The sequence below is a fragment of the Meles meles genome, chromosome 2 (assembly GCF_922984935.1).
Source record: "Meles meles chromosome 2, mMelMel3.1 paternal haplotype, whole genome shotgun sequence".
In the NCBI taxonomy this organism is placed as follows: Eukaryota; Metazoa; Chordata; class Mammalia; order Carnivora; family Mustelidae; genus Meles; species Meles meles.
In genome coordinates, this window is record NC_060067.1 from 23,441,873 (window position 1) to 23,466,802 (window position 24,930).

The 24,930-nt window shown below is 45.7% G+C and overlaps 1 protein-coding gene across 4 annotated transcripts in view; it reads left to right on the forward strand.

Annotated features, from left to right (window-relative positions):
* HOPX (HOP homeobox) overlaps positions 1-3,893 on the forward strand; it is a 29,149-nt gene extending 25,256 nt beyond the window's left edge. For all 4 annotated transcript variants that reach the window (XM_045997117.1, XM_045997115.1, XM_045997116.1 and 1 more), the window contains one exon: positions 3,194-3,893. In XM_045997117.1, coding sequence (XP_045853073.1) covers positions 3,194-3,271 — 78 coding nt within the window. In that variant the 3' untranslated portion in view covers positions 3,272-3,893. The remainder of the gene's footprint in view (positions 1-3,193) is intronic.
* Positions 3,894-24,930: the final 21,037 nt, after the last annotated feature.

Genomic DNA, 24,930 nt, shown 5'->3' on the forward strand with positions numbered 1-24,930 from the left:
GCCCCCACCGCCTCCATCTTCAAGTGAACAAATGATAGATGTAACCCTGAAATGAGTGGATGTAGGGGTGAGTCAGCCTCAGAGCAGGGCCCCTGGCTTCCTTTTCCTGCCTCAGGGCCAACACCTTCTTCCTCTCTGGGGCTGCCACAGCTCTGCTTGCCCCTCTGCCTTCCTGTGTGGACCCGCAGGGGAGCATCAGAGAGCTCAGAGGGAGGCAACATTTAGCAAGTTTGGGGGAAGAGGCTTCCTCAGGGTATCCATCCTCTGTCATCCCTTACTTGCTTGGGCCCCATTTTCCAATTTCCCATCCTTTCCACCCAAACTCTTTCGCAGCTCACGCCATCCCCAAGTGCACGGCTTGGTAAGAATGGTTTCTTCTTTAATCTTCTCAAACAAATATTTATTTTAGAGAGGGGGAGGGGCAGCAGGAGAGGAGAGAGAGAGAGAGAGAGAGAGAGAGAGAGAGAGAGAGGGAATATGAATCTTAAGCAGGTGTCATGCCCAGTAAGGAGCCCAGCGTGGGGCTCGATCTCACAACCCTGAGATTGTGACCTGAACTGAAATCAAGAGTTGGACGCTTACCCAACTGAGCCACCTCAAACAACATTTATATTTTTTTAAAGTGTCTTCTGGAGATGTAATGTGCAGTGGTGAACTTTCAGGCATAAATAAAATTCTTTTACGTAATAGCAGGTTTTGCAGGGATTTTAAATAACTCCGTGAAGGCCAGGGTCACGGGGCTTACATATAAGCTTGTCTGGTATCAGCATGTCCCTGTTGCTAGTCTTTATCTCTGTTGCCCCTTTCCACAGGGAGAGATCTCCAAAGCCACAATAATATTTATTTCTTATGCCTGATTGCTCACCCCTACCAGAATCGGAGTCATATTCTGATTCAAATAAGCATGAGATGCTCCTTTGAGATAATGAACTGAGCTGATTCACGTTGCTGGTACTTTGGCAAGGGGAGGAGAGACTAGAAGTTTGAAACATTCTCTGACATGATGACATTGATGACCTCTTAGTAACTGTCCCACTATAGGACAGTGCTCTCTGCTACTGGGGGGACACCTGCAGGAACCAAGAGGGAGGTGGAGGGAGCTCTAATGTTAATAACTTTTTAAGTTGCCTTTGCTGGGATCCTAGAATGGGTGTTTTTTTGTTTTTGTTTTTTTTTTTTCTCATGGCAGTAGTAAGATACCTCCTCCATTTAAAAGATAAACCTTACAGAATCCCAACCCCTGTGTCTTTTATTATTTTGAAGTCAGTGTTAGAAGGGGCTGGGAAAGGTCTTTTATCAGTCCCTGGGGAGGTCAGGAAGACCTGGCGTTTTCTACGATCACAAATCCAAGCCCGGTGTAGCTGGCCTTGGTTCTTAGGGAGGTTCCCAGTATCTTTATCTCCTCTTAATGCCCTGGGACTATTCCCAGAACTCCGTGGTTTTAGTTGGTGGACGTTTTATCAGTGGAATAAAGACCTCTAGAGGTCTCCCCCTGAAATGAACAAAATGTTAGTTACTAGAGAAAAGGACGGGAACAATGTTATTTTGCCTCCATCCCTCCCCACCGCAGTGTCTAATTATCATCTGTTCACTCAGAGTAAATAAATCTCCATCAATGGGGTGAGGTAATGAGGGCATTCATTTATGAGCCAGTGTGGGATGAATGTCTTTCCCAGGGGATGACTGAAACAAGGAAGGGAAGAATAAAGCCAGGTGGAAAGTTCGTATTGATATGAGGGAGATGTGGTAAGACTCACCTCTGGAGGGAAAAAGCAGCAAGCGAGGTGTGTTTGATGGTTTTTGTTGGACAGCAACTCGTTTGCCAAATTATTTCACACACACCTGATTTAAAATATGTATCTTGAGAAAATTGTTCTGCTGTTCTTGAACCTGGTTCCATCCCCCAGCACTGGGGTTTGCTTTGTTAGGCATGTGGACGCCAATTTCCCAGTTCACAAATGTGGTCCTCGCTGAGGTTATTTTTGGTAACTGTCCATTAATATTCATTACTAGCATAAAGATATGGGTGGCTCTTCTGAATAAGGCCAGCTCATTTTGTCTTAAATGAATCCCGACAGAAAATGAGACTTTCCTCCTCCAAGTTTTAATTAGTCAGTCTTGAAAACGTCGCCATGTATTCAGCGGTACTAACTATTGAATCAGACCTTGTCGCCCCAAAACCCCCACAGAGCTACCTCATTAGTGAAACCGGCACCATGCAGCTCTCAAATATTTGCATCTCACAAAAGAGACCATGGATTTAGGGAAGGCCCCAGATGCGATGCTTCTGGACAGGGTCCTTGCCTTTTACCCTGCTGCTAAGGGGCGGGGGGATTCTGTGCACAGGGGACCGGGAGACCCAGGCTGGTGAATAGGCTGGGGTGTAGATCAGGTTGGCCGGGAGGAAACTGGGTTTTTTAAAAAACAATGTCGAGGAGGGACTAGTGAGGAAACAGAAACAGCAGACACTGATCCTCATGGGAGCCGATGAGTCAGAGGGCCCTGTGGGAAGTCAGACCTCACGCTCTATTCTCCTGTTTCCCAGCCTTTCATGCATCATGGCAAACATTGGGAATGATATTTCGTGTCATGCTGGGACAAACAGGCAAGTTGCTTGGGTGGGTAACCAGTGGGGACTCTCAGTCTGGGACCTTCCCGTAGGAAGCTCTACGGTGATCAGTTGGCTCTGAGAACTTGAGGAAGCAGCCCTTGTGCTCAGGTAGAGGATGCAATCAGTGATGATAAGATGAAAACAGTCTCTGCTTTCGTGGATCGTATATTCCAGAAGGAAATGTAGACTAAAAGCCAGTGAATAAACATAGTAATTACAGGTAGTAAGAGTTCTGTGAAGGTAACAAAGTATTAAAATAGAGAATAAGGAGACGGGTGGAGAACCTGCTTTAGGTCCTCCCAAAGTGGTTAGGGAAGACTTCATTGAGAAAGTTCTTTTCAAGCTGAGGCCTGAGAATGAGAGGGAGATCATCAGATAAAGAATGAAGACAGACCACGCTATGCATAGGAAATAGCATGTACAAATGTCCTGGGGCAGGGAAGGCAAGTGTCACAGTGAGAAAAACCATCCCCGTGGACACATTCCTTTCTGGTTGAGCCACAGAGGCTATCTTTTAGAAAAGGAAGGGATGTTCAGTTTGCCAGTATGTGACAGGTAATTTTGCACTTTTTCCTCCTCCAGAAATGGTTTAAGCAGCGTCTGGCTCAGTGGCGGCAATCGGAAGGCCTGCCCTCAGAGTGCAGATCCGTGACAGACTGAGGAGATGATGGGCACTGACAGCTGCCCTCCATGAAGACCATCCACCGTTTCTCTCCTCGGCTCAACCCAGCTTTTTGGTTTTTCAGTGTAGTGCTGTGTGTTCCATTGTTAGCTGTCCTGCTATTTAACACAACGTTGTATTTTTTTAATGTACATAACCAGAAAAGAAAGTAACCCTAGGCAACTCCATGTAGCTTCCGTGTAAAGCAGCGGCTTGGCTGGGAAGTGGTGGGGCTTGCATTTCCTTTTGGTTCTTGATAATAGATGGTGTGAAAATCATCTAAGTTTGCCTTTTATCATCACCTCCCAGTACCAATTTATTTTTACCTCCCATTTCAGAGTAGGCAAGGCCTCTGTTGAAAACATAACATAAGGAAAACAACTTAGGGAAGTAGAGTCAGAAGGAAATGCTTCCCCCTCATGCTATGTTTATGAAAGAACCCAGTCAGGCTGGGAGACAGAAACTCCAACTGGCAGAAAACCAAGTAACAGGAAAAAGATCCACAGAAGTCTTCGATTTACCTTATTTAAATGTGTTTGCTAAATTTATTTTACTAAACAAAGTGAACTGCTTTTTGTCTCTGAAATATTCTAAATAAAAACTTTTTTGGTTGAAAATGTACTGGGTCCTCTGCAGATTTTTAACTGAATAGTCCACGTATCAAAGAAGAACAGAATAGCTCCAACGGAGGAGCAGACAAAAGAGCTGTCATTTTTCAAGTCCTTGCTACTCAGCGTGTGGTCCCTACCGGCATCCTCAGCGCTGGCTGCAAGCTTCTGAGAAAGGCAGACCTCGGACTCCGGTCCAGACCAACTGAGTCAGCATCTGCGGTTTTAACATGGTCTCTAAGGGTTTTACAGGCACATGGAAGGGTGAGCAGCGCTGGGGTCTCACAGACCCTACAGGAAGTTTGCACCCATTTTCTATTATAGCACATTATTTTTTTTAAGATTTTATTTATTTATTATAATTTTTTTTCGTAAACATATAATGTATTATTAGCCCCAGGGGTACAGGTCTGTGAATCACCAGGTTTACACACTTCACAGCACTCACCATAGCACGTACCCTCCCCAATGTCCATGACCCCACCACCCTCTCCACACCCCTCCTCCCCCGATCCACCCTCAGTTTGTTTTGTGACATTGAGCGTCTCTTATGGTTTGTCTAAAGATTTTATTTATTTATTTGACAGACAGAGATTACAAGTAGGCAGAGAGGCAGGCAAAGAGAAAGGGGGAAGCAGGCTCCTGGCTGAGCAGAGAGCCCGATGTGGGGCTCAATCCCAGGACTCTGAGATCATGACCTGAGCTGAAGACAGAGCCACCCAGGTGCCCCTATAGCACATTATTTTTTAAAAAGACTTTATTTATTTGACAGAGAGTGCACAAGCAGGAGGAGCAGCAGAGGGAGAGAGAAGTAGGCTTCCCACTGAGCAGAGATCCCTATGCAGGGCTCAATCCTAGGACCCTGGGGATCATGACCTGAGCTGAAGGCAGAGGCTTAACCAACTGACCCACCCAGGCACCCCTTGTCATAGCACATTTAATGTCTTAATGGCCTTGCTAGTTCAAAGTGTGTTTGACTGGGGTGCCTGAGTGGCTCAGTCAGTTAAGTGGCCAACTCCGGGTTTTGGCTCAGGTCATGATCTCACAGATGGGGAGATGGAGCCCAAAGTCAGTCTCTGCACTCAGCGGGGAGTCTGCTTGAAGATTCTCCCTCGGCCCTTCCCGCCCCCCGCCCAAATAAATAAATAAATATTTTCTTTTCTTTCTTTTTTTTTTTTACGCTTAGTAATAAAATTTATTAATACTGGTTTGCAGAACATGATTTCATACAAGAAAACCCACACGTGTATTTAACGCTTACTTAGGCACCAGGTATTACATAAAGGGGAGGAAGCTCTGTGAAATGTTTTTCTTGTGAACGGTGCAGTCGATCCTTCCCAGGGTACTTGGAGTTTTCTCTGCGTTTTCGGTTCAGTTGCTGGGGAGACTGAACCACGCGCCTGATCGGGCTAGGCGGTAAGGCAGGCATTTGTTCAATAAATAAATATTTTCTTAAAAAGTGTGTTTCAGGGGCACCTGGGTGGCTCAGTGGGTTAAAGCCTCTACCTTCAGCTCAGGTCATGATCCCAGGGTCCTGGGATCTAGCCCCACATCAGGCTCCATGCTCGGCAGGGAGCCTGCTTCCCCCTGTCTCTCTGCCTGCCTCTCTGCCTACTCGTCATCTCTGTCAAATAAATAAATTAAAAAAAAAAAAAAGTGTTTCACTGCATGGGCCCATAACTTGACCATAATGGATTAACTGAATTGGTTAATTTAATTGGTTAATTGACTGTTTTTACCCGGGACATCAGCAAGTAAGTGCCTCTCTACTGTTGTCAAGGACCTATGGTCATTCTGTCTCCTACTTTGCTATCTTTAACTTGTAGCTTTTGTTTTCATGGATATAAGGTGGATGCTTGGCCATTGATCTGCATTTCAAGCCAAAAAAAAGGGGGGGAATAGAATGCCAGTGAATCTCTGGCCTTTAAAAATGGTTTCCTGGGGGCGCCTGGGTGGCTCAGTGGGTTAAAGCCTCTGCCTTTCGCTCGGGTCATGATCCCGGGATCCTGGGATCGAGCCCCGCATCGGGCTCTCCGCTTGGCGGGGAGCCTGCTTCCTCCTCTCTCTCTCTCTGCCTGCCTCTCTCCCTACTTGTGATCTCTATCTGTCAAACAAATAAATAAAATCTTAAAAAAAAAAAAAATGGTTTCCTGGAGGCCCCCACCTGGCAACTGTCACTTACATATCATTGGCCAGAATTCAGTCCCATGCTATTCCTAACTGCAAGGGAGCCTAGGAAAGTGAACATTTTTAATTGGGCATATGGCTGCTTAAGCAAACTCAGGGTTCTGTTGGTAAGAAAGAAGGAGAGGGGGCACCTGGGTAGCTCCGTTGGTTAAGCATCTACGTTTGGCTCAGGTCATGACCCCATCATCCTGGGATGGAGCCTCATGTCGGGCTCCCCGCTCAGTGGGGCGTCTGCTTCTCCCTCTCCCTCTGTCCATCCCCCACCCTATGCTCACTTGTGCTCTCTCTCTGGCTCTCTCTCTCTCAAGTAAATAAAATTTAAAAAAAGAAGAAGAAAGAAGGGGAGGGTGGCTATTAGAAAGGCCACTAGCAGCGTCTGCCAACACACCCTGGAATGACACTGGTCTATGCTTTTTTTTTTTTTTTTAAGTAGGATCCACACCCAGCTTGGAGCCCAGTGTGGGGCTTGAACTCAGGATGCTGACATCAAGACCTCAGTTGGGATCAAGAGTCCAACGCTTAACTGACTGAGCCACCTAGGCGCCCCATCACTGGTCCACACTTCTGGACTCCGGCCTACAATGCAGGCACAAGTTTTTTTAGATCTTTAAAATAGAGAGTCCAGAATAAGAAACACTAACAGTTATTCAAAATACGAATGTTTACAAGAACCCATTAAAGATCCTTGGCAAATTTCCTGTCCCTATACCTTAAAACTTTTCTTCTGGGAATAACACACAGTGACCCAGGGTCTGGAAGAATAATGCCCCCCGCATGCTCCCCTCAACCTAATGAGTGGTACCCTGAGCATTTCCCAGCACCCAGCGCTGGATGCTGACATCACTTTCTGGAAGGAGGGGAGAAAGGGAGGGAGGGAGGAAGGAAGGAAAGAAAGAAGGAAAAGAAAGAAAGAAAGAGGGGAAAGGTGGAGACGAGGTAGGAATGCGTGCACATAAGAAATACCTGCAGAGAGAGAACATTCTTTACGTTCCCAAGCACCTTCATGGACACTGGCTAAGGGAGAAAAGTAACTGCGGGCGAAGCAGGTGCAGGGCACAGTGATGTACCCATGCCAGGGCCTGAGAGAGATGGTAAACCAGGTCTCAGGCCCACGTCAGACGTCTTCCTAGCACACCAGAGACATGTTTCGAGAACAATCCATCCGGGACGAGAAGAGCTGACGAGCCGGGCAGAGGGTGTGCCCTGGGACTGAGAAGCAGTGTGTGTGACAGAAGCCTCGCTCCCTGTGCTCCTCAGGCCCAAGCGTCAAGAGTCCTTGACTGACCCACGCTGGGACGAAATGAGATTCTGTGTCCTTTTAATTAACTAACTAGTTTGTTTAAACCAGTGCCAAAGTTTTTGTTTATTCATTTTTTGCCTTTGAAGCACTCCTTCATGATGTCCTGGGCTGAGAGTCTTTGCTGCGTCGTTCACTGCCGCACAACAGCGCACACACACACACACACACACACACACACATCCCCGTCTTCGGTTTCCCGGAACGGCTCCCAGAAGCCCACCCATTCCCCCAGCAGGGCCTGGCCATCAGCCTCCACTAGGTGCATCTGGGGTTCGGCACAAAGGGCCTCCCCCAACCTGACATGCCCGGGCTCCTCGCCATAGCATGCGGCTCACAGGATGAGTGGGCTTGGAGTTCATCTCAGGCTTTGGTGGCTGGGGTGTCCCCGCGCCAGGCCCTTGCAGACCCGGGGGTCTTCAGCTCTCCTGGTGCAGCAGTCCTATCCTCCACAACACGGCCAGCTGCAGGGCCCTCCTTGCCCCTGGCGGAGGGGGCCCGTGTGGGGGGCGGGGCGGAGGCCAATCTGGAAGGCTCAGCAGCGGCCCAGAAGGTCCATGGCCTTTTCAATGCACATTTGTTCCCCGTACTAACCTTCCTGAGTTGACTTTTTCAACTGTAATAGGAGGTTGGCAACGACCTCGGAAAAAGCACTTTATAAATAGGAATAATAATTACTATCATTGCAAAATAGTAACGAGATGGGGACCAGGATCAATGTGATGCCTGAGAGCAGTCATAATGAAAGGCCAGAGCTTTACGTTTTATGATCAGGAGTCCCTTCTGGACACCCAGGCCCACACAGCAGAGTGGTAACACCCACCCCAGACCAAGAACAATCGTCCAATCTCTCTGCCTTCCCTGGTGTCTCAGTTCTGCTGTTGCGGATGTACTGGCTGCCTAGACTGATCATTACGCCAGGCCCCCTTCCTCCGTGGCCACCTTTCTCTAGCAAGACTGTAGAGGCTGAAAAACGGAAATACTCCTTTTCCCATCCTCGCTGGAGACTGTGGTGGTCGTGTGATGCGGTCCTGCCGCAGAGGCTTAGGATGAAGGCCTGGCTGGGGCTAGGAGTTTGGAGGCTTCCGGGAGGGGGTCCACGTTTCCCAGTAAAGAGGACGGGGACAGCAGGCTCTGCTTTTCCTGGCTTGCCTTGAACCAATTTCATTTGTTAATTGTAGAAATAGAAATAAGCAAAAAGGAGAAACAATAAACCCAACAAAATCCATAAAAATTACCCATGATCCCACTACCCAGAGGTAACCAGTGTAATACAATGGAGGGCGGCGTGCTTTTGAGGTTTTATATCAAAAGCTCCCAGGACCCCCTCCTTGGGTGTGACTAAGTGGCTAGAACAGTTCCCAGAATCCGGAAAAACAGTTTACTCACTGGATGACCAGTCTATTCTAGAGGATTTGGTTCGGGGAAGATATGTTGGGCTTTCATGCCCATTGTGGGCACCCCACACTTCCCAGCACCTCCCGGAAGCTCTGTGAATCCTGTACTTTGGGGCTTTTCTGGAGGCTTCCTTATGTAGGCACAATTGATGAAATCTTCAACTTTCAGGAAAGCTTTAGTCCACAGTGGTCTTGCCTTGGTGAGCCTTCAGGGGATCGGGAAGAAACTGCCGGAGGCGTGTTTCTGGCACACGGTGGACTGAAGAAATGTGTTTCTGTCTGCTCTCTTCTTGTAATGGGTGACGGCATCTCCTCCCACTTTGTGTGGTCCTGGTAGAGCAGTTAGAGCCCCCCCACGCTCCCCACCCAGGACCCCAACTGGCCAACCACAGTGCCATCTCCCTGCACACACAGGGACTGAAACAAGGTAAGGGCTCTTGACCTCCTGTGGGCAAAGTCCTGCACCAGAGGTTTCCCAGTTGGAGCTGGCGGGGTAATTCTCTACTGTGCGCTTGCATGGGGAGTCAGGAGGAAGAGGGCTGTCGTGGCGGGCAGCCTTCTACCCAACCACACGGAGAAGGGCACTGAATGAAGCCAGGCAGAGGTGGGGATTTCAAAGAGAAGAAGAGGAAGAGAGGTCAGGTCCTGAGGCCCCGGTTCCCACTCTTCCCTTGGGCTACCCCAGCCCAGGCTCTGTGAACGAAGGAATTCTCTTCCTGCTGCGTATCTTTTATTGGCAGCACAAGGAGCCCTGACTAATGTCAGAGTAAAGAAAAGAAGAGACGAATGCACGGAAGGAAGGCTATCAGCTACTAGAGTAATTGAGAATCCAGGACCAGGGTGCCCGGGTGGCTCAGTCATTAAGCGTCTGCCTTTGGCTTGGGTTGTGATCTCAGGGTCCTGGGATCCAGCCCCAGCTCAGGCTCCCCCCTCAGCAGGAAGCCTGCTTCTCCTTCTCCCACTCCTCCACTCTCTCACTGTCTCTCTCTGTCAAGTAAATTGATAGATCAATAAAATCTTTTTAAAAACCTAATAAGAATTTAAAAAAAAAGAAAGAATCCAAGAGAAGCAGGGAATCCAAGCCAAATTTAGAAAAAATAATAATAACAGGAATTTACAGGCCAACAAACCTTGAAAATAATTGGACAGAGTACCAGATTTTTCTCAATTGATGGAGACTCGAGAAAAAAAAAATTAGGTTTGCACATTAAAAGACAAGGTGACAAGTAGGTAATTTATGGACATCAAGGACATACTTTTTTGAACTGACAGAATGTCGTGGGTGATATTTTGCTCTTCTCTCTTAACCCTTGCCATCTCCACGTAGAATTTTGCTCCCCAGAGTCCACTGTCCACTAAAAGGACATTTTAAAACGCTTTCAAGCATATCCTTGCCCCAATTCAATGCCAAAGTATCTAGCCATAACAATGCTGATAAGAAAAATAATTTGAACCTTCACATTCTTTTCCCATGATGGAAGTACCGAGAGGTGGCGAAGTGGACGTAAGTCAGGCAAAGATCTGGGACATCAGCCATTGCTTCTGTTGGCAGGGAAGAATGAGATTTGGGGGTTTGATGAAGCCCAGGGCTATGCTGCTGTGCTCTATGTTAACAATTACAGGCATGAAGAAGTAGAAGCTTCTAGAGATCTTCTCCCTTCTCCTTCACCGTCATTTGCACACTTGAAAGTATTTAAGTGCTGTCACACTGGGGATATGCTCCTGCCAATATAGATTTCGATGTGGCTTCCTGTATGAAGTTACCACCTTAACTTAGAAAAACATAAGAAACATTAGATTTGAATCTCAATTTATGCAACTCATCCAACTCCTTACATATAATGGTCAACTGACTCATAGTTCATATGACTCATCGTTGGAGTTCCAGATTAGCAATGCAGAAGGATTTTCTTTTTCTTCTTCTTTTTTCAATAGACACAGAGAGAAAGAATATGAGCGGGGGAAAGGGGGAGAGGGAGAGAGAGAATCCCAGGCAGACTCCCTGCTGAGCTGGGAGCCCAACCTGGGGCTCAATCTCACAACCCTGAGATCATGACCTGAGCTGAAATCAAGAGTCAATCACTTAACCGAATGAACCACCCAGCTGCCCTGAGAAGGATTTTCTTATTCTTTCCTCCAGATGGAAGCTCCCTCTCTCCATTCCTTTCTTTAAAAGTAGTTTATATGGGAATTTGGCATTGTCTGGAAGTGAAGAAGGCAAGTTTCTGGGGATAGAGACCCTAAGGATGAGAATCCTCTGGGCCACAGCTGTGAACTATAATTCAGAAGCCTAGAATCTTTTTAGGATATAGAATGTATATTCATGTATGATTAAGAGAGTGCACATGTATAGTTGTGTGGTTAGAGGCAAGTGCGGAGAATTCTGTGTCTCCTCAGCCCTTCTCTCCTTCTTCCTATAGTTTTATCTGAGGGGATGGCTGCCCAGCTAAAGACTAGCTTTTCTCGCCTCTCTTCCAGTGAGGTATTTTAGCCTCCAAGATGCCTCCAGTGATCTCTACCCCCTGCTGTTCACACCTTCGCATAGTCCCTTCCCACACTGTACCAGGTCTGTGTGACCAGTAAAGAAACAAATGATGATGGGTCAGTTCTGAAATGAGGTTAAAAGACACTGCAGCTTCTCTGTCTCTGTGTCTGTCTCTCTGGGATCATCCTCCCTGTGGGGGAAACCAGCTGCCATGGCGAGCAGCCCTAGGGAAACACCCATATGGCAAGCAACCAACGCCTCCCTACAACAGCCAATAAGGACAGAGCTCTGCCTCCAACCATGTGAGTGAGCTTGGAAGTGCATTCACCAGCCCCTGTCAAGCCTTCAGATAACAGCAGCCCTTGACATGTAACCTACCCAGCTAAGCTGTCCCTTATAAATGTTTGCTGTTCGAATCTGCTAAGCTTTGGGATATTTGGTCTTGCCGCAATAGAGAACTAAAGCACTAGGTGTGGCTGAGGAAGTGACGGGTGCTACTTGTGGGTCGTGCCTCTAAAAAGAATATGTGTCCTCTTGTTTCTTGTCCCACTTCTCCTGAACTAGAATAGGACTATGATAATGAGCTGTCGCGATCATGTAAATGACAGCAGTACCTTAGGGTTTGGAGGGCAACAGAACGGAAGGAGCCTGGGTCTCTGTATTCTTCAAAAATACCAGGTTTAGCTGCATGAACAACCGACCTCCAACCACTGGCTTAAAAGCACGCTTTATGAATAAATGAAACAAGATGGCATCGGGAGGGAGACAAACCATAAGAGACTCTTAATCTCACAAAACAAACTGAGGGTTGACGGAGGGATGGGAGGAAGAGAGGGTGGTGGGGTTATGGACATTGGGGAAGGTATGTGCTATGGTGAGTGCTGTGAAGTGTGTAAACCTGGCGATTCACAGACCTGTACCCCTAGGGCTAATAATACATTATATGTTAATAAAAAAAATTTTTTTTTAAAGCACACTTTATTTCTCTATTTCTCCCACAGATCTGCTACAGCTCTGAGAATCTTTTTGGGATGGCTGTCCTTCATAGTAATAGTGCTTCCTTGCAAATATCAGTGAAAGGGAAAACGTGGGCAACTAAATGCATCTGTGGCACACTCCACACTCACAATTCACCAGCTAAAGCAAAGTGCAGGACCCTCTCTAACCCCAACAGGGCAGAGAAATAAAATCCTCCATTATTTTCAGAGAAAGAAGACTGGAGATGTTTTTTTCAACAGAACTAATATCTACCAAAGCACTGAACACCATCAAGTCATCACATCAGCTCTGGACTCCTTTCTGGGAAGGGGCCCACTAGAGAAATAACCTTGTATTTTGAGAAACTCATAGTGTTTGGGGATCTCATTATAGAGCCTAGCCTGCTTCCTTTTTAAAAAAAATTTGTTTTGAAGATTTTATTTATTTAGTTGACAGACAGAGAGCACAAGTAGGCAGAGAGGCAGGCAGAGAGAGAAGGGGAAGCAGGCTCCCCACTGAGCAGACAGCCCGATGCGGGGCTCTATCCCAGGGCCCTGAGATCATGACCCGAGCCGAAGACAGAGGCTTTAACCCACTGAGCCACCCAAGCACCCCTGTTTCCTAAACAATAATAGCATATAGCTTTTTTTTTTTTAGATTTATTTATTTGACAGAGAGAGATCACAAACAAGCAGAGAAGCAGGCAGAGAGAGAGGAGGAAGCAGGCTCCCCGCTGAGCAGAGAGCCTGATGTGGGGCTCGATCCCAGGACCCTGAGATCATGACCTGAGCCGAAGGCAGAGGCTTAACCCACTGAGCCACCCAGGTGCCCCAAAAGCATATAGCTTTAAAGAATGGATCTAGGACCTGCCTATCTATTAACTGGTTTTAAAGTTATCGACAAAGAAAGTGAAGGCACACAAACAGTTAATCCAATTCGTTCTTCCAGATCCACTTTCTATCCTTTTCTACCCTGTTCTGTGGCCAGGGAGGGTGACATTTACAGATTGCCTCAACCATGCTCCCTTTCCTCTGACTGCGGGTTGAGTTACCCAATGATGCTCACTAGCAGCAGGATCAGAGGATAAGAGCAGAGTAATGTCAGTGTATTTTCACCCATCTCTGTCTATCCAGAGTCCTGGTTTGACAGCGACTATGTTCTTCTAGGCAAGGCCATAGCTTCTGGCAGGAGGCCCTCCCAAAGCTATTGATCTCTTCAGTTTCCAATAACATTTCCCTTTCCTTGGCCCATTCCAAGCCTAGAAGTAGTCATTGGTATTCGCCTTAATGTCTCACTCCCCCTTGTGGGTTTCCCGTAATACTCTCACATCTTCGGAGAGCCCTTTCATGAATCATCTGCGGTACACTCTGCCCTCTATTTCCTGACAGTACCCTGACCAATACGGAGCTTCTCCCTCCAATTACAGCTATAAATCAAAACAACCAATGACATAAAAAATGGGCAGATATGAAAGCCTCAAAATGATGATGATGACCTTTGGATCAACAACATAATCGTCAAAGCGAACAGGCATTCGCACCCAGATCTCACAGAGTCTGGGAAAGATACTCCCATTTATTGGCATCATCACCATCAGGTGAGAAGCCAAGTGGCATCTCAAATATTTGTGATGCCAGGTCATTCTAGCAAAAAGCTCTCTGGCATACTTATTCCAAAATTAAAGCTTATCCCCAAATATCTCCATTATTCATTTCAAATATCACCGGCTTACCAGCTTAATTCCTTAGCTGGAGTTCCATGGAGTTCAGCCAGGAAGCTCTGAATTAGGATGGAATTTGCCAGGTTTCTGTTTGAACAAGATTCAGGGAGCCTCCAAAAATCCCACAGGCCACAAAGAACACTGTTTGCAGCCCAACTCATTCCATGGTGAGAGAAGAAAGAAGGAGAGAGAAGGGAGGGACGGACGGAGAGATGAAAAGAAAGAGGGAGAGGAAAAAGGAAGGAGGGAGGGTAGGAAAGAAAGAAAAAAGAAAGAAAAGAAAGAGGGGTGCCTGGGTGGCTCAGCCCTTAAGCCTCTGCCTTTGGCTTAGGTCATGATCCCAGGATCCTGGGATTGAGTCCCGCATGGCACTCTCTGCTCAGTGGGGAGCCTGCTTCTCCCTCTGCCTCTGCAGCTCCCCCTGCTTGTGTGCATGTGCTCTCTCTGACAAATAATTAAATCTTTAAAAAGAAAAGAAAGAGGAAGGGAGGAAGGAACCTACCTATCAAGTTCATCATCATCAAATGAGGAGCTGCCTCTTCTACATTAAAAAACCAAACCAAACCCAAAAAACCAGAAACAAAAAACCCTTTCATTTGGGAGTGCTCTCCAAAGGGCACAAAGTAGGGACCTAAAAGAGAATATGGTTTTGCTTCCAAACATATCTGCTTCCGATGGGGTATCTGCAGTGGCCAAAGAAGGGGTCAACATGGAAGGTAATCTTTTTTTCTTTTTTCTTTTTTTTTTTTTTTTTAGAGAGAGAGAGTACAAGTTGGGATGGGGAGGGGCAGAGAGTGAGGGAGAAAGAGAATCTCAAGCAGGCTCCATACCCAGCATGGAACCGATATAGGGCTCCACTCTAGACCCTGAGATCATGACCTGAGCTGGTATCAAAGGTCAGATGCTTAACTGACTGAACCACCCAGGCGCCCCATGGAAGATGATCTTTATCCAGAAATATATCTACAATAGAAACTCCTGCATGATCAAATGGCACAGCTGAGAAGAAAATGAAAAATTTCAGATTTTTCATTCATTTATTAAATTATTTGCCCATTCTAACCCAAAGCAAACAATGCCAACAAAATCATGTATATTTGTTTAAATGCTTCTGGCTATAAGTGACCAAATATCCAGCTGAAGTAGCTTATCAGACTTTCTTTTGTCTCATATAAAAAATGTAGGTGACTCCAGGTTTGCCTAATTCCGTCGCCTAACTAGGCCAGAGCTCTAGGTTATCCTCTCTGTGATCTCTTCTCCATCTCCTCCTGGTTGCAAGATACCGAGTCAGTTCCAAGCATCACATCCCACATAATATCCTCCAAATGCAAGAAGGAAAAGAAATGGTTTTCTCTTTAAATGACTCTCATTTTACCTTATCAGGGAGGAAAGCCTTTTCCCAGAAGCCCCCAGCAGTCTTCCCCCTTCCCCTCATTATCTAGAATTGGGCCCCATGCTCAAAGCACCCCATGCCTACAATTGGAGAAACTAGCACTTAGAACAGAATAACACATGGCAGGAGCTCATTAAATATTTGTTGAATGAATGAAAGGTGAATTGGATTACGGCGGTTGCCTTAGACTAATTACAGGCCATCTCCTGGAACCCATGTTCCTAGCACACATTGTTGCTTGATGGATCAGGAAAACAGGCATTTCTTATCAAGGAAGATGAAATGAGTGGCTTTTGGGCAGTCAGTCAATAGCAAAGGCCACATTAGGCTATTTCTTCTTCTTCTTTTAAAATTCAATTTTATTTATTTATTTGATAGAGAGAGTGAGAGAGTATGAGAGCGGAGGTTAGAGGGAGAAGCAGACTCCCCATGGAGCTGGGAGCCTGATGTGGGACTCGATCCCAGGACTCCGGGATCATGACCTAAGCTGAAGGCAGTCACCCAACCAACTGAGCCACACAGGTGCCCCTAGGCTATTTCTTCTTAAAGCAAGAATGAGAGCAACCCAGGAAAGGGCTTATTATTTTTAATAGTTACTTTGGGGGGAAAAATGTTTTGGGGTTTAAACAAATCGTTCATGCAGGGAGGTATCTCATTAGCAGACAGTTACCATAGTCTAAAAAGAAATTAATCTTTTTTCTTTTTCTTTTTCTTTTTCTTTTTTTTTTTTTTTTTTTTTTTTTTTGCCCCAGCTTAGGCATCATTTCCTTCTGGATATTCTCTTTGCCCAAACGCAGGCTGGGTTAGGTTTATTTCCTGTATATTACCAAGCACTGTCTTCCCATAGAACAGCACTTAACACCCCGGACTGTATTTCCTGTTTCTTCTTCGCCCCTGCAGTAGCCGCTGTTAGGGTTCACCAAACTCGGTTTCCTTTTCTTTCCTTTTCCACCCAGCTACATTTCCCAACCTCCTTTGCAGCTGGGGGCGACCACTGCCTCAGTCTGGTCCATGTGGGTAAGGTGGTGCGCGCCCCTTGCAGACTTGGCCATAAAAACTCGCCGTGTGGTCCCCGGGCTCTCTCCTTCCCCTCTGTGGGCTCGGAGGAAAGTGGAAGGAGTCTGGGCCCGGAAGGCGGCCTGGAGCAGAATTCCTCTCCTTTTACCAACCTGAATTGGGGTATGAGATGCTGAGCACTATGAGTTTTTACTGCGCTAAGCTACCGACAACAGGTGCCCGAGTGTGTGCACGCGGGTGTGGGCGTGCACTTTTGTTACAGGTTACCCCCCCCACACACACACATACACACACACACCCCTGACTAATAAAATTTCCCACTAGAATGAAAATCTCTTGAAACTAGAAGTCTCTTCCGTCTTGTTTTTTGTTTGCTTGTTTGGCCTCAGAGATGGGTGAAGCGGGCTGGGATCCGCGGGGAGGGGTGGGGGGCAGAGAGTCAGGCGGTTGAGGAGGGGCCGTTGGCCCAAGGGGTCTCTAGTGGTCTGGGGAGCCGAAGGTCAAGGTCGGCCTGAGGAGGCAGGACGAAGAAGGCTTTGCTAGGGTTTCAGCTAGCACAGGCGGAGGGGCGTTTTTCTCCCACCTTTTTTCATGGATTTTATATGCACTTTCCACGGGTATTCCTTGTCCTAGAGTACTGCCTGTCACGTAATTGGTACAGTACACTTTTTAATGAAATAAATGTAATCAAGTCGCTATATGTGCCAAAATTGGCTTAACTTCGTAATGCTGTCTTGGTAATTTTTTGTAGCTCCTCACAGCTCAACATTGAAACTAAAAGTAAATCCCTTTAAAAGGGGAATGGGGTTACCTGAGGTAATTGTCCTCCTTGGCAACAAGAAAGGGAGAGAAAAAGCTTCATTACCGGAAAGAACCTTTCCATCCCCAGCCCCAGGGAAAAAGTGAACGCGGAAGCTTTTTCCCCGATTTTTAGGTGCTTAAAGGGACACTCAAAACGTTTCCAGATCTAAAGGATGGTGTCAACAAGGTGCCCTAATATAAAGTCAAGTTAGATGGGCACATTCTTGCTGTTATCCCCAGCACACATTACGTGCAAGCATTGCTGAAACTCTAAACAGTGGGAGTAGGTTTGTTTTTTTTTTAAGATTTTTTTTTATTTTTGTCTGAGAGCCCAAGCAAGGGGCGTGGCAGGCGGAAGGAGAAGCAGGACCCCCCCCCCCCCCGCCCCCCTCCCCCAGCAAGGAGCCCATGGGGGGCTTAACTGACTGGTCCACCCAGACTTCCCTCTCAGTGGTTTTTGAAACACCAATGGTATCACCTGGAGTGTCTCTTTGGAAGTGTGAATTCTGGGGCGCCTGGGTGGCTCAGTCCATTAAGCAGCTGCCTTCGGTGCAGGCCATGATCCCAGGTCCTGGGATGGAGCCCCAGCATTGGGCTCCCTGCTCAGTGAAGTACCTGCTTCTCCCTTTCCCTCTCCCTCTGCCTGCTACTCTGCCCACTTGTGCTCTCTCTGTCAAATAAATAAATAAAATCTTAAAAAAAAAAATAAAAGTGTAAATTTTGTGGGGTGTCTGAATGGCTCAGTCCTTAGGCAGCTGCCTTCAGCTCTGCTCAGGTCATGATCCTGGGCTCTTGGGCTCCCTGCTCAGCAGCAAGCCTGCTTCTCCCACTCCCACCCTCCCTGCTTGTGTTCCCTCTCTTGCTGTCTCTCTCTGTGTCAAATAAATAAAATCTTTTTTTTTTTTAAAGCATAGGGGCGCCTGGGTGGCTCAGGTCATGATCTCAGACTCCTGGGATCGAGCCCCACATCGGGCTCTCTGCTCAGCAGGGAGCCTGCTTCCTCCTCTCTCTCTGCCTGCCTCTCTGCCTACTTGTGATCTCTCTCTCTCTCTGTCAAATAAATAAATAAAATCTTAAAAAAAAAAAAAAGAAAAGAAAAAACATAAATTCTGTGTTTTTAACCAGCTCGCCTGCTCAGTGAAGTATGAGAAGTACCCTGCTTTTTCTTTTTTGTGTTATTGTTCACTATGTTAATTGAAAAAAAGATTTAGCATCTCCCATTCCATCAAATCCCTTTAGCTAATGTCTACTCTAGGAAACAGACCCCCAAATAACTGAGGGTTTCCTTCCTGCGGGCACTGGATGGGGTGGGACAGTTACAGGTGCCCTCTCTGGCCTCTGTTTTTATTCTTTTTCTTTCATCCCTCAGCTGCAAAGCCTTGCTGGTTCCCTATCTTACAGATCCTTGCAAATTTCATGCCGCCAGGAGTTGGGCTCAGGTTAAGGGAGTTTGCTGACTGCTCTTTAATCTCAAAACTGACCATGGAGGGGGTGCCTGGGTGGCTCAGTGGGTTAAGCCTCTGCTTTCTGCTCAACCTGGAATCGACCCCTGCATGGGGCTCTCTGCTCAGCTGGGAGCCTGCTTCCCTCTCTCTCTCTGCCTGCCTCTCTGCCTGCTTGTGATCTCTGTCAAATAAATAAATAAAATAAAAATCTTAAAAAAAAAAAACTGACCATGGGAATTCTCACTATTGGTGAGTGAAAAACGATACAGCCACTCTGGAAAAACCCTTCTGGCAGGACAGTGGATAAGCATTTATATTATGAAAAACTACACAGCCATATCAGAGGAACAAACTATAGATACACATAACAACATGCATAGACCCCCCAAGACCTTATCCTCTGCAAAAGAAGCCATACACAGACCAACCCACGCTGTGTAGTTCCATTCATATGAAATTGAAGAACAGGTAAAACTAATCCGTAGTGATAGAAATAAGGATAGGGCTACTTCTGAGTGAGAGGAGGGGGCTATGACCGGGAAGGGTTGTAAGAGGATTTTCTGGGAAGAAGGAAACATTCTTCATATTGATTTGGCCCGTGGTTTCACAGATTTATATACGTGTAAAAAAATCACTCAGCTAGATTGAGACAAGTGCTTAATTCTAGAAAGCTAGTTGGTTTCCACGGCTCTCAAGAAGCAGATCCACACGTCTACACTTTCCAATTCCCTACCCTTCCTGCATTCCGTAGGCCTCCACAGTTTCTTGTTTCTTACTTACCAGAAGTTTCCTGAAGTTGTCCGTCTCTGCCTAGTCTCCCTTCTAGAGCTTCCTCCCATCGCTGTTGCGCTGTGGCGCCAAGGCTGATCCTGTGTGTTTACTGCTGTCACCCACCTCAAGAGAGGGTTACCAGCCAGAACTGCACAGGCTTTGCCTTCAAAGCCTAAAAAGTAGCTGTTGCTGATCCTTTTTGTTCTAATTCTTTTAAATTTCCTATTTTTTAAATTTCTTCACCAATTTCTTTTTCACAAATTGCCTCCAGGGATGAATGGAAAAAAATGTTACTACTTTGGTCAGTTGGTGGATTTCATTAGAGCCCCTGTGATTTGGGACCCCAGCCCAGATAGTTTAGCCAAACAGTGCACGTGGCGCCAAAGCAACTTGGAGATCTGCTGGGCAGCGGAGGATTCAGGACCCCAGAGGTTGGGGCTCTGGGAGGCTGAGATTAAAGACGGTTCCATAAAGCTGAGAGTTACAGCTCGATTAAAAAATAAAAAGAGGCGGGGTGCCTGGGTGGCTCAGTGGGTTAAAGCCTCTGCCTTCGGCTCGGGTCATGATCCCAGCGTCCTGGGATCGAGCCCCATATCGGGCTCTCTGCTCTGTGGGGAGCCTGCTTCCCTCTATCTCTCTGACTGCCTCTCTGCCTACTTGTGATCGCTGTCTGTCAGATAAATAAATAAAATATTTAAAAAATAATAATAATAAAATAAAAATAAATAAAAAGAGGGGTCAGCAGCCCCATGTAAAAGTCTTCACATTCCCGGCTCCTTGCATCTTATTTATTTATTTTTTTTTTTTTGCTGAGAACTTCACAAACTATAACATCCAGATTTTTCAGGGCACAAGTGCCAACCCATTTGGACAGAATCCAACTTCGGTTCCATACGGGAACAAATGATTCTCTCTGTCCGCCGTTGAATCCCAGCAACCCAACCCACAGTGAGAGAAGAGCGGGAAAGCACAAAATAGGCCCTCTCGGAAGTACCGAGTCGCCCCCAGAAAGGAAAATAGCAGGGAATTAAAGGGCCGTGTTGACTTGGGAGAGAGGCTTGTCCGTTGAGGGCCACGCAGCTTTCCTTGCCTGTTACAGTTACTGGAAAGGAGACTGAGCGGGAAAGTGGTCACTTTTTTTTTTTTTTTAAGATTTTTATTTTATTTATTTGACGGAGAGAGAGATCACAAGTAAGCAGAGAGGCAGGCAGAGAGAGAGGAGGAAGCAGACTCCCTGCTGAGCAGAGAGCCCGATGTGGGGCTCAATCCCAGAACCCTGAGATCATGACCTGAGCCGAAGGCAGAGGATTTAACCCTCTGAGCCACCCACGTGTCCCTACTTTGTGCCTTTTTATGACTCAATAATATTCCATTGTGTGGATGAAACACATTTTGATTTTCCATTCACTTTAATGGGCATTTTTGTTATTTCTACTTTTTGGCTGTCACAAATAATGTGGCTATGAACATTCACATACAAGTTTTTTCTGCAAATGTGCAGTTTCTTTTTTTCTTGGGGCTATACCTGGGAATGGCATTGCTGGGTCGTGTAGGAATGCTGCATTAAACTTTTTTGAGGAACCACCATTGTGGCTACAATGCTTTACACCAGCAGTGAATGAGAATTCCAATTTTTCCATATCCTTGCTAAAACGTGTTTTTTCCATTTTTTTAAATAAACATAACATGAATGCAGTGATATTCACAGTGGCTTTGATTTGCATTTTCCTAATGATTAATGTCGAGCATCTTTTCATGTACTTATTGACCATGTGTATACCCTCTTTTGAGAAATGTTTTTAAATCTTTTGCATATTTTTTAAATAAAACTGAGAGTGCGAGAGAGCACGTGGAGAGAGAGCGAGAGAGAGCACAAGCATGGGAAAGGGGCAGAGAGGGAGAAGCAAACTCCCCACTGAGCAGGGAGCCCCATGCAGGACTCGATCCTAGGACCCCGAGATCATGACCTGAGCCAAAGGCAGCCGCTTAACCAACTGAACCACCCAGGTGTCCCTCTTTTGCATATTTTACATGGCATTATTTGTCTTTCTATTGTTAAATTGTAAGAAATCTATATATTGTGGATATGACACCCTAACCCATGTATGGTTTGTGGTTTTTTTTCTCCCATTCTATGGGTTGTTTTTTCACTTTCTTGATGCATAAAATTCTTCATTTTGATGAAGTCCAATTCACCTAACTTTTCTTCGATGGCTTGTGTATTTTGTGTCATATTTAGGTCATACTACTTTGATCACAAATCAAATGATCACTTGCTTTCTCTCTAGCTGTGGTGGGCAGCACCTAAGATTGGCTCCAGCGATCCCTGTGGCCCTTCCCTTGACTATGGGCGGGACCCTATGGCAAAAGCGATGGCATGTCACTTCCAAGATTAGGTGACCAAAAGACCGTGACTTCTGTCTTGCTCTCTTTTGCACACTCTCTCATTCACTCTGAGGGAGGCTGCTGCTGTGTCGTGAGCTGCCCTCTGGAGAGGCCCACATGCCAGAGAACTGAGGGAAGCTTCTGGCCGACAGCCAGCAGGAGCTAAGTCACCTCAGCTGCTCCCAGAATCCAGACACACAGAAACTGAGCTGCTAAGTACTCATGTTAAGCCACTGACATTCGGGGTAGTTTGTTACACAGCAGTAGATACCTCATACAATGACTTTTTTGCAAAGGCGAAATGAGGGAAATTACTAAGCTGAACTAAACCCAGCAGCTAAACCCTCTTGCCCGTAAAGGTCAAGTGAATGGAATTCAGCTGATTCACACTGGCAGTCACTGAGCCCTCACTGCACCAGCGGTTTCATTTACTGAAGGGATTTCCAACCAGATAAGTATATATGGTAATTTAATATATGATACGCATAATAGAAATATAATAAATGATACGTAACTAGTTGCATCTCAGTAACACCGCTATCTCTGAAACACTCTTTCAGATCATCTGAACCATTTCTCTCTTCCTTGCTTCCCCTCACCCACGGCTGTTTCACTACCTTCAGACTGGTGTACGGTTACAGAGTACAAGTAATTATACTACCTAAGCAAGGCAAAGTTAGGGAAATGACTCAGTTACCTAAATAATATGCAACATACATAAAGTGACTATATCTCTTGCTCCCGGGGCGGTCTGGATTTCAAGTCCTTCTCATGCTCTGAATGTGTCCTATTTGGGATTCAGAAAATAGGACTATAGGGGCACCTGGGTGACTCAGTGGGTTGAGCATCCAACTCTTGATTCTGGCTCAGGTCATGCTCTCAGGGTTGTGGGATCAAGCCCCCCATCTCCCACATTGGGCTCTGTGCTCAGCATGGTGTCTGCTTGTTCTTTTCCCTCTGCTCCTCCCACCGAATGCACTCCTCTCTCTCTCTCTCAAATGAACAAATAAATAAAATCTTGAAAGAATAAAAAATAAAAATTAAATGGGGATACCACACATAGACTATAAGGTCAAACAGTAACCATTTGGAATCTCCTACAGGTTTATATAATTCGCTTCTGTTTCAACTAACTCAATCCATCTGCACCATAATCGGGAGCTTTGGGGGCTCGTGAGTGAAAACTTGACCAAGAATTTGAGATTCTGTAATTCAAAAATAGGTCATAGACCATCTTCAAAGCCCAGAAAGTTCGAAAAGAGCAGCAGCAACCTAAGGGTTCCTGTGTATGGATTTAGCTGGGTCTACACAAGGATAATAAAAGAACTTGCCTTACACTGTCTGGGGGAAAAGCCACGGCAGGGTCATGTTTAACACAAATCCCAGACAGAGGGTTGTTTGGCTCCGAGGAACAGACTGCTGGCTGGAGGGAAGAGGGAACATTTGGTGTTCTGTCCTAGCCAACTGCCATTCCTTTCATCTTCTCTCATCAGGAATCCACTACGTTGTGCAGTCCTGGTGCAAAATACTTATTCCATAAAAGCACATGAGTGTCTGGTCTGGCAATAAGAAGGGCCCTTTCCCTTCACTTTCTACTGCTTTGCACGATGTACTCCTTACTGTTTTGGGGGAGTGGAAGAAATGTGAATCTTCTGAGTCAATTAATAACATTAATTTCTCTTTTATAGAGCCCAAGAATTGGGGGGATGTTAAAAAGAAAGGAAATAGAAACAATCATCAGAAAATATTATCAACAGTTATATGCCAATAAGCTAAGCAACCTAGATGAAATGGATGCATTCCTGGAAAGCTACAAACTCCCAAAATTGAACCAGGAGGAAATTGACAACCTGAATAGACCGATATCTAGTAACGAGATTGAAGCAGTGATCAAAAACCTCCCAAAAAACAAGAGCCCAGGACCTGACGGATTCCCTGGGGAATTCTACCAAACTTTCAAAGAAGAAATAACACCAATTCTCCTGAAGCTGTTCCAAAAAATTGAAGCAGAAGGAAAACTTCCAGACTCTTTTTATGAAGCCAGCATTACCCTGATCCCCAAACCAGGCAAAGACCCTACCAAAAAGGAGAATTTCAGACCAATATCACTGATGAATATGGATGCAAAGATTCTCAACAAGATCCTAGCAAACAGGATCCAGCAGCACATTAAAAAGATCATCCACCATGACCAGGTGGGATTCATCCCTGGGTTGCAAGGTTGGTTCAACATTCGCAAATCAATCAATGTGATAGAACAAATCAATAAGAGAAGAGAGAAGAACCACATGGTCCTCTCAATTGATGCAGAAAAAGCATTTGACAAAATCCAGCATCTGTTCCTGATGAAAACGCTTCAAAGTATAGGGATAGAGGGAACATTCCTGAACTTCATGAAATCTATCTATGAAAGACCCACAGCAAATATCATCCTCAATGGGAAAAAGCTTGCAGCCTTCCCGTTGAGATCAGGAACACGACAAGGATGCCCACTCTCACCACTCTTGTTCAACATAGTATTAGAAGTTCTAGCAATGGCAATCAGACAACAAAGAGGAATAAAAGGTATCCAAATTGGCAAGGAAGAAGTCAAACTCTCTCTCTTCGCAGATGACATGATTCTTTATATGGAAAACCCCAAAGACTCCACCCCCAAACTACTAGAACTCATACAGCAATTCAGTAACGTGGCAGGATACAAAGTCAATGTACAGAAATCAGTGGCTTTCTTATACACTAACAATGAAAATACAGAAAGGGAAATTAGAGAATCGATTCCATTTACTATAGCACCAAGAACCATAAGATACCTGGGAATAAACCTAACCAAAGAGGTAAAGGACCTGTACTCGAGGAACTACAGAACACTCATGAAAGAAATTGAAGAAGACACAAAAAGATGGAAGACTGTTCCATGTTTTTGGATTGGAAGAATAAACATTGTTAAAATGTCTATACTGCCTAGAGCAATCTATAATTTTAATGCCATTCCGATCAAAATTCCACCGGTATTTTTCAAAGAGCTGGAGCAAATAATCCTAAAATTTGTATGGAATCAGAAGAGACCCCGAATTGCTAAGGAAATGTTGAAAAACAAAAACAAAACTGGCGGCATCACGTTACCCGATTTCAAGCTTTATTACAAAGCTGTGATCACCAAGACAGCATGGTACT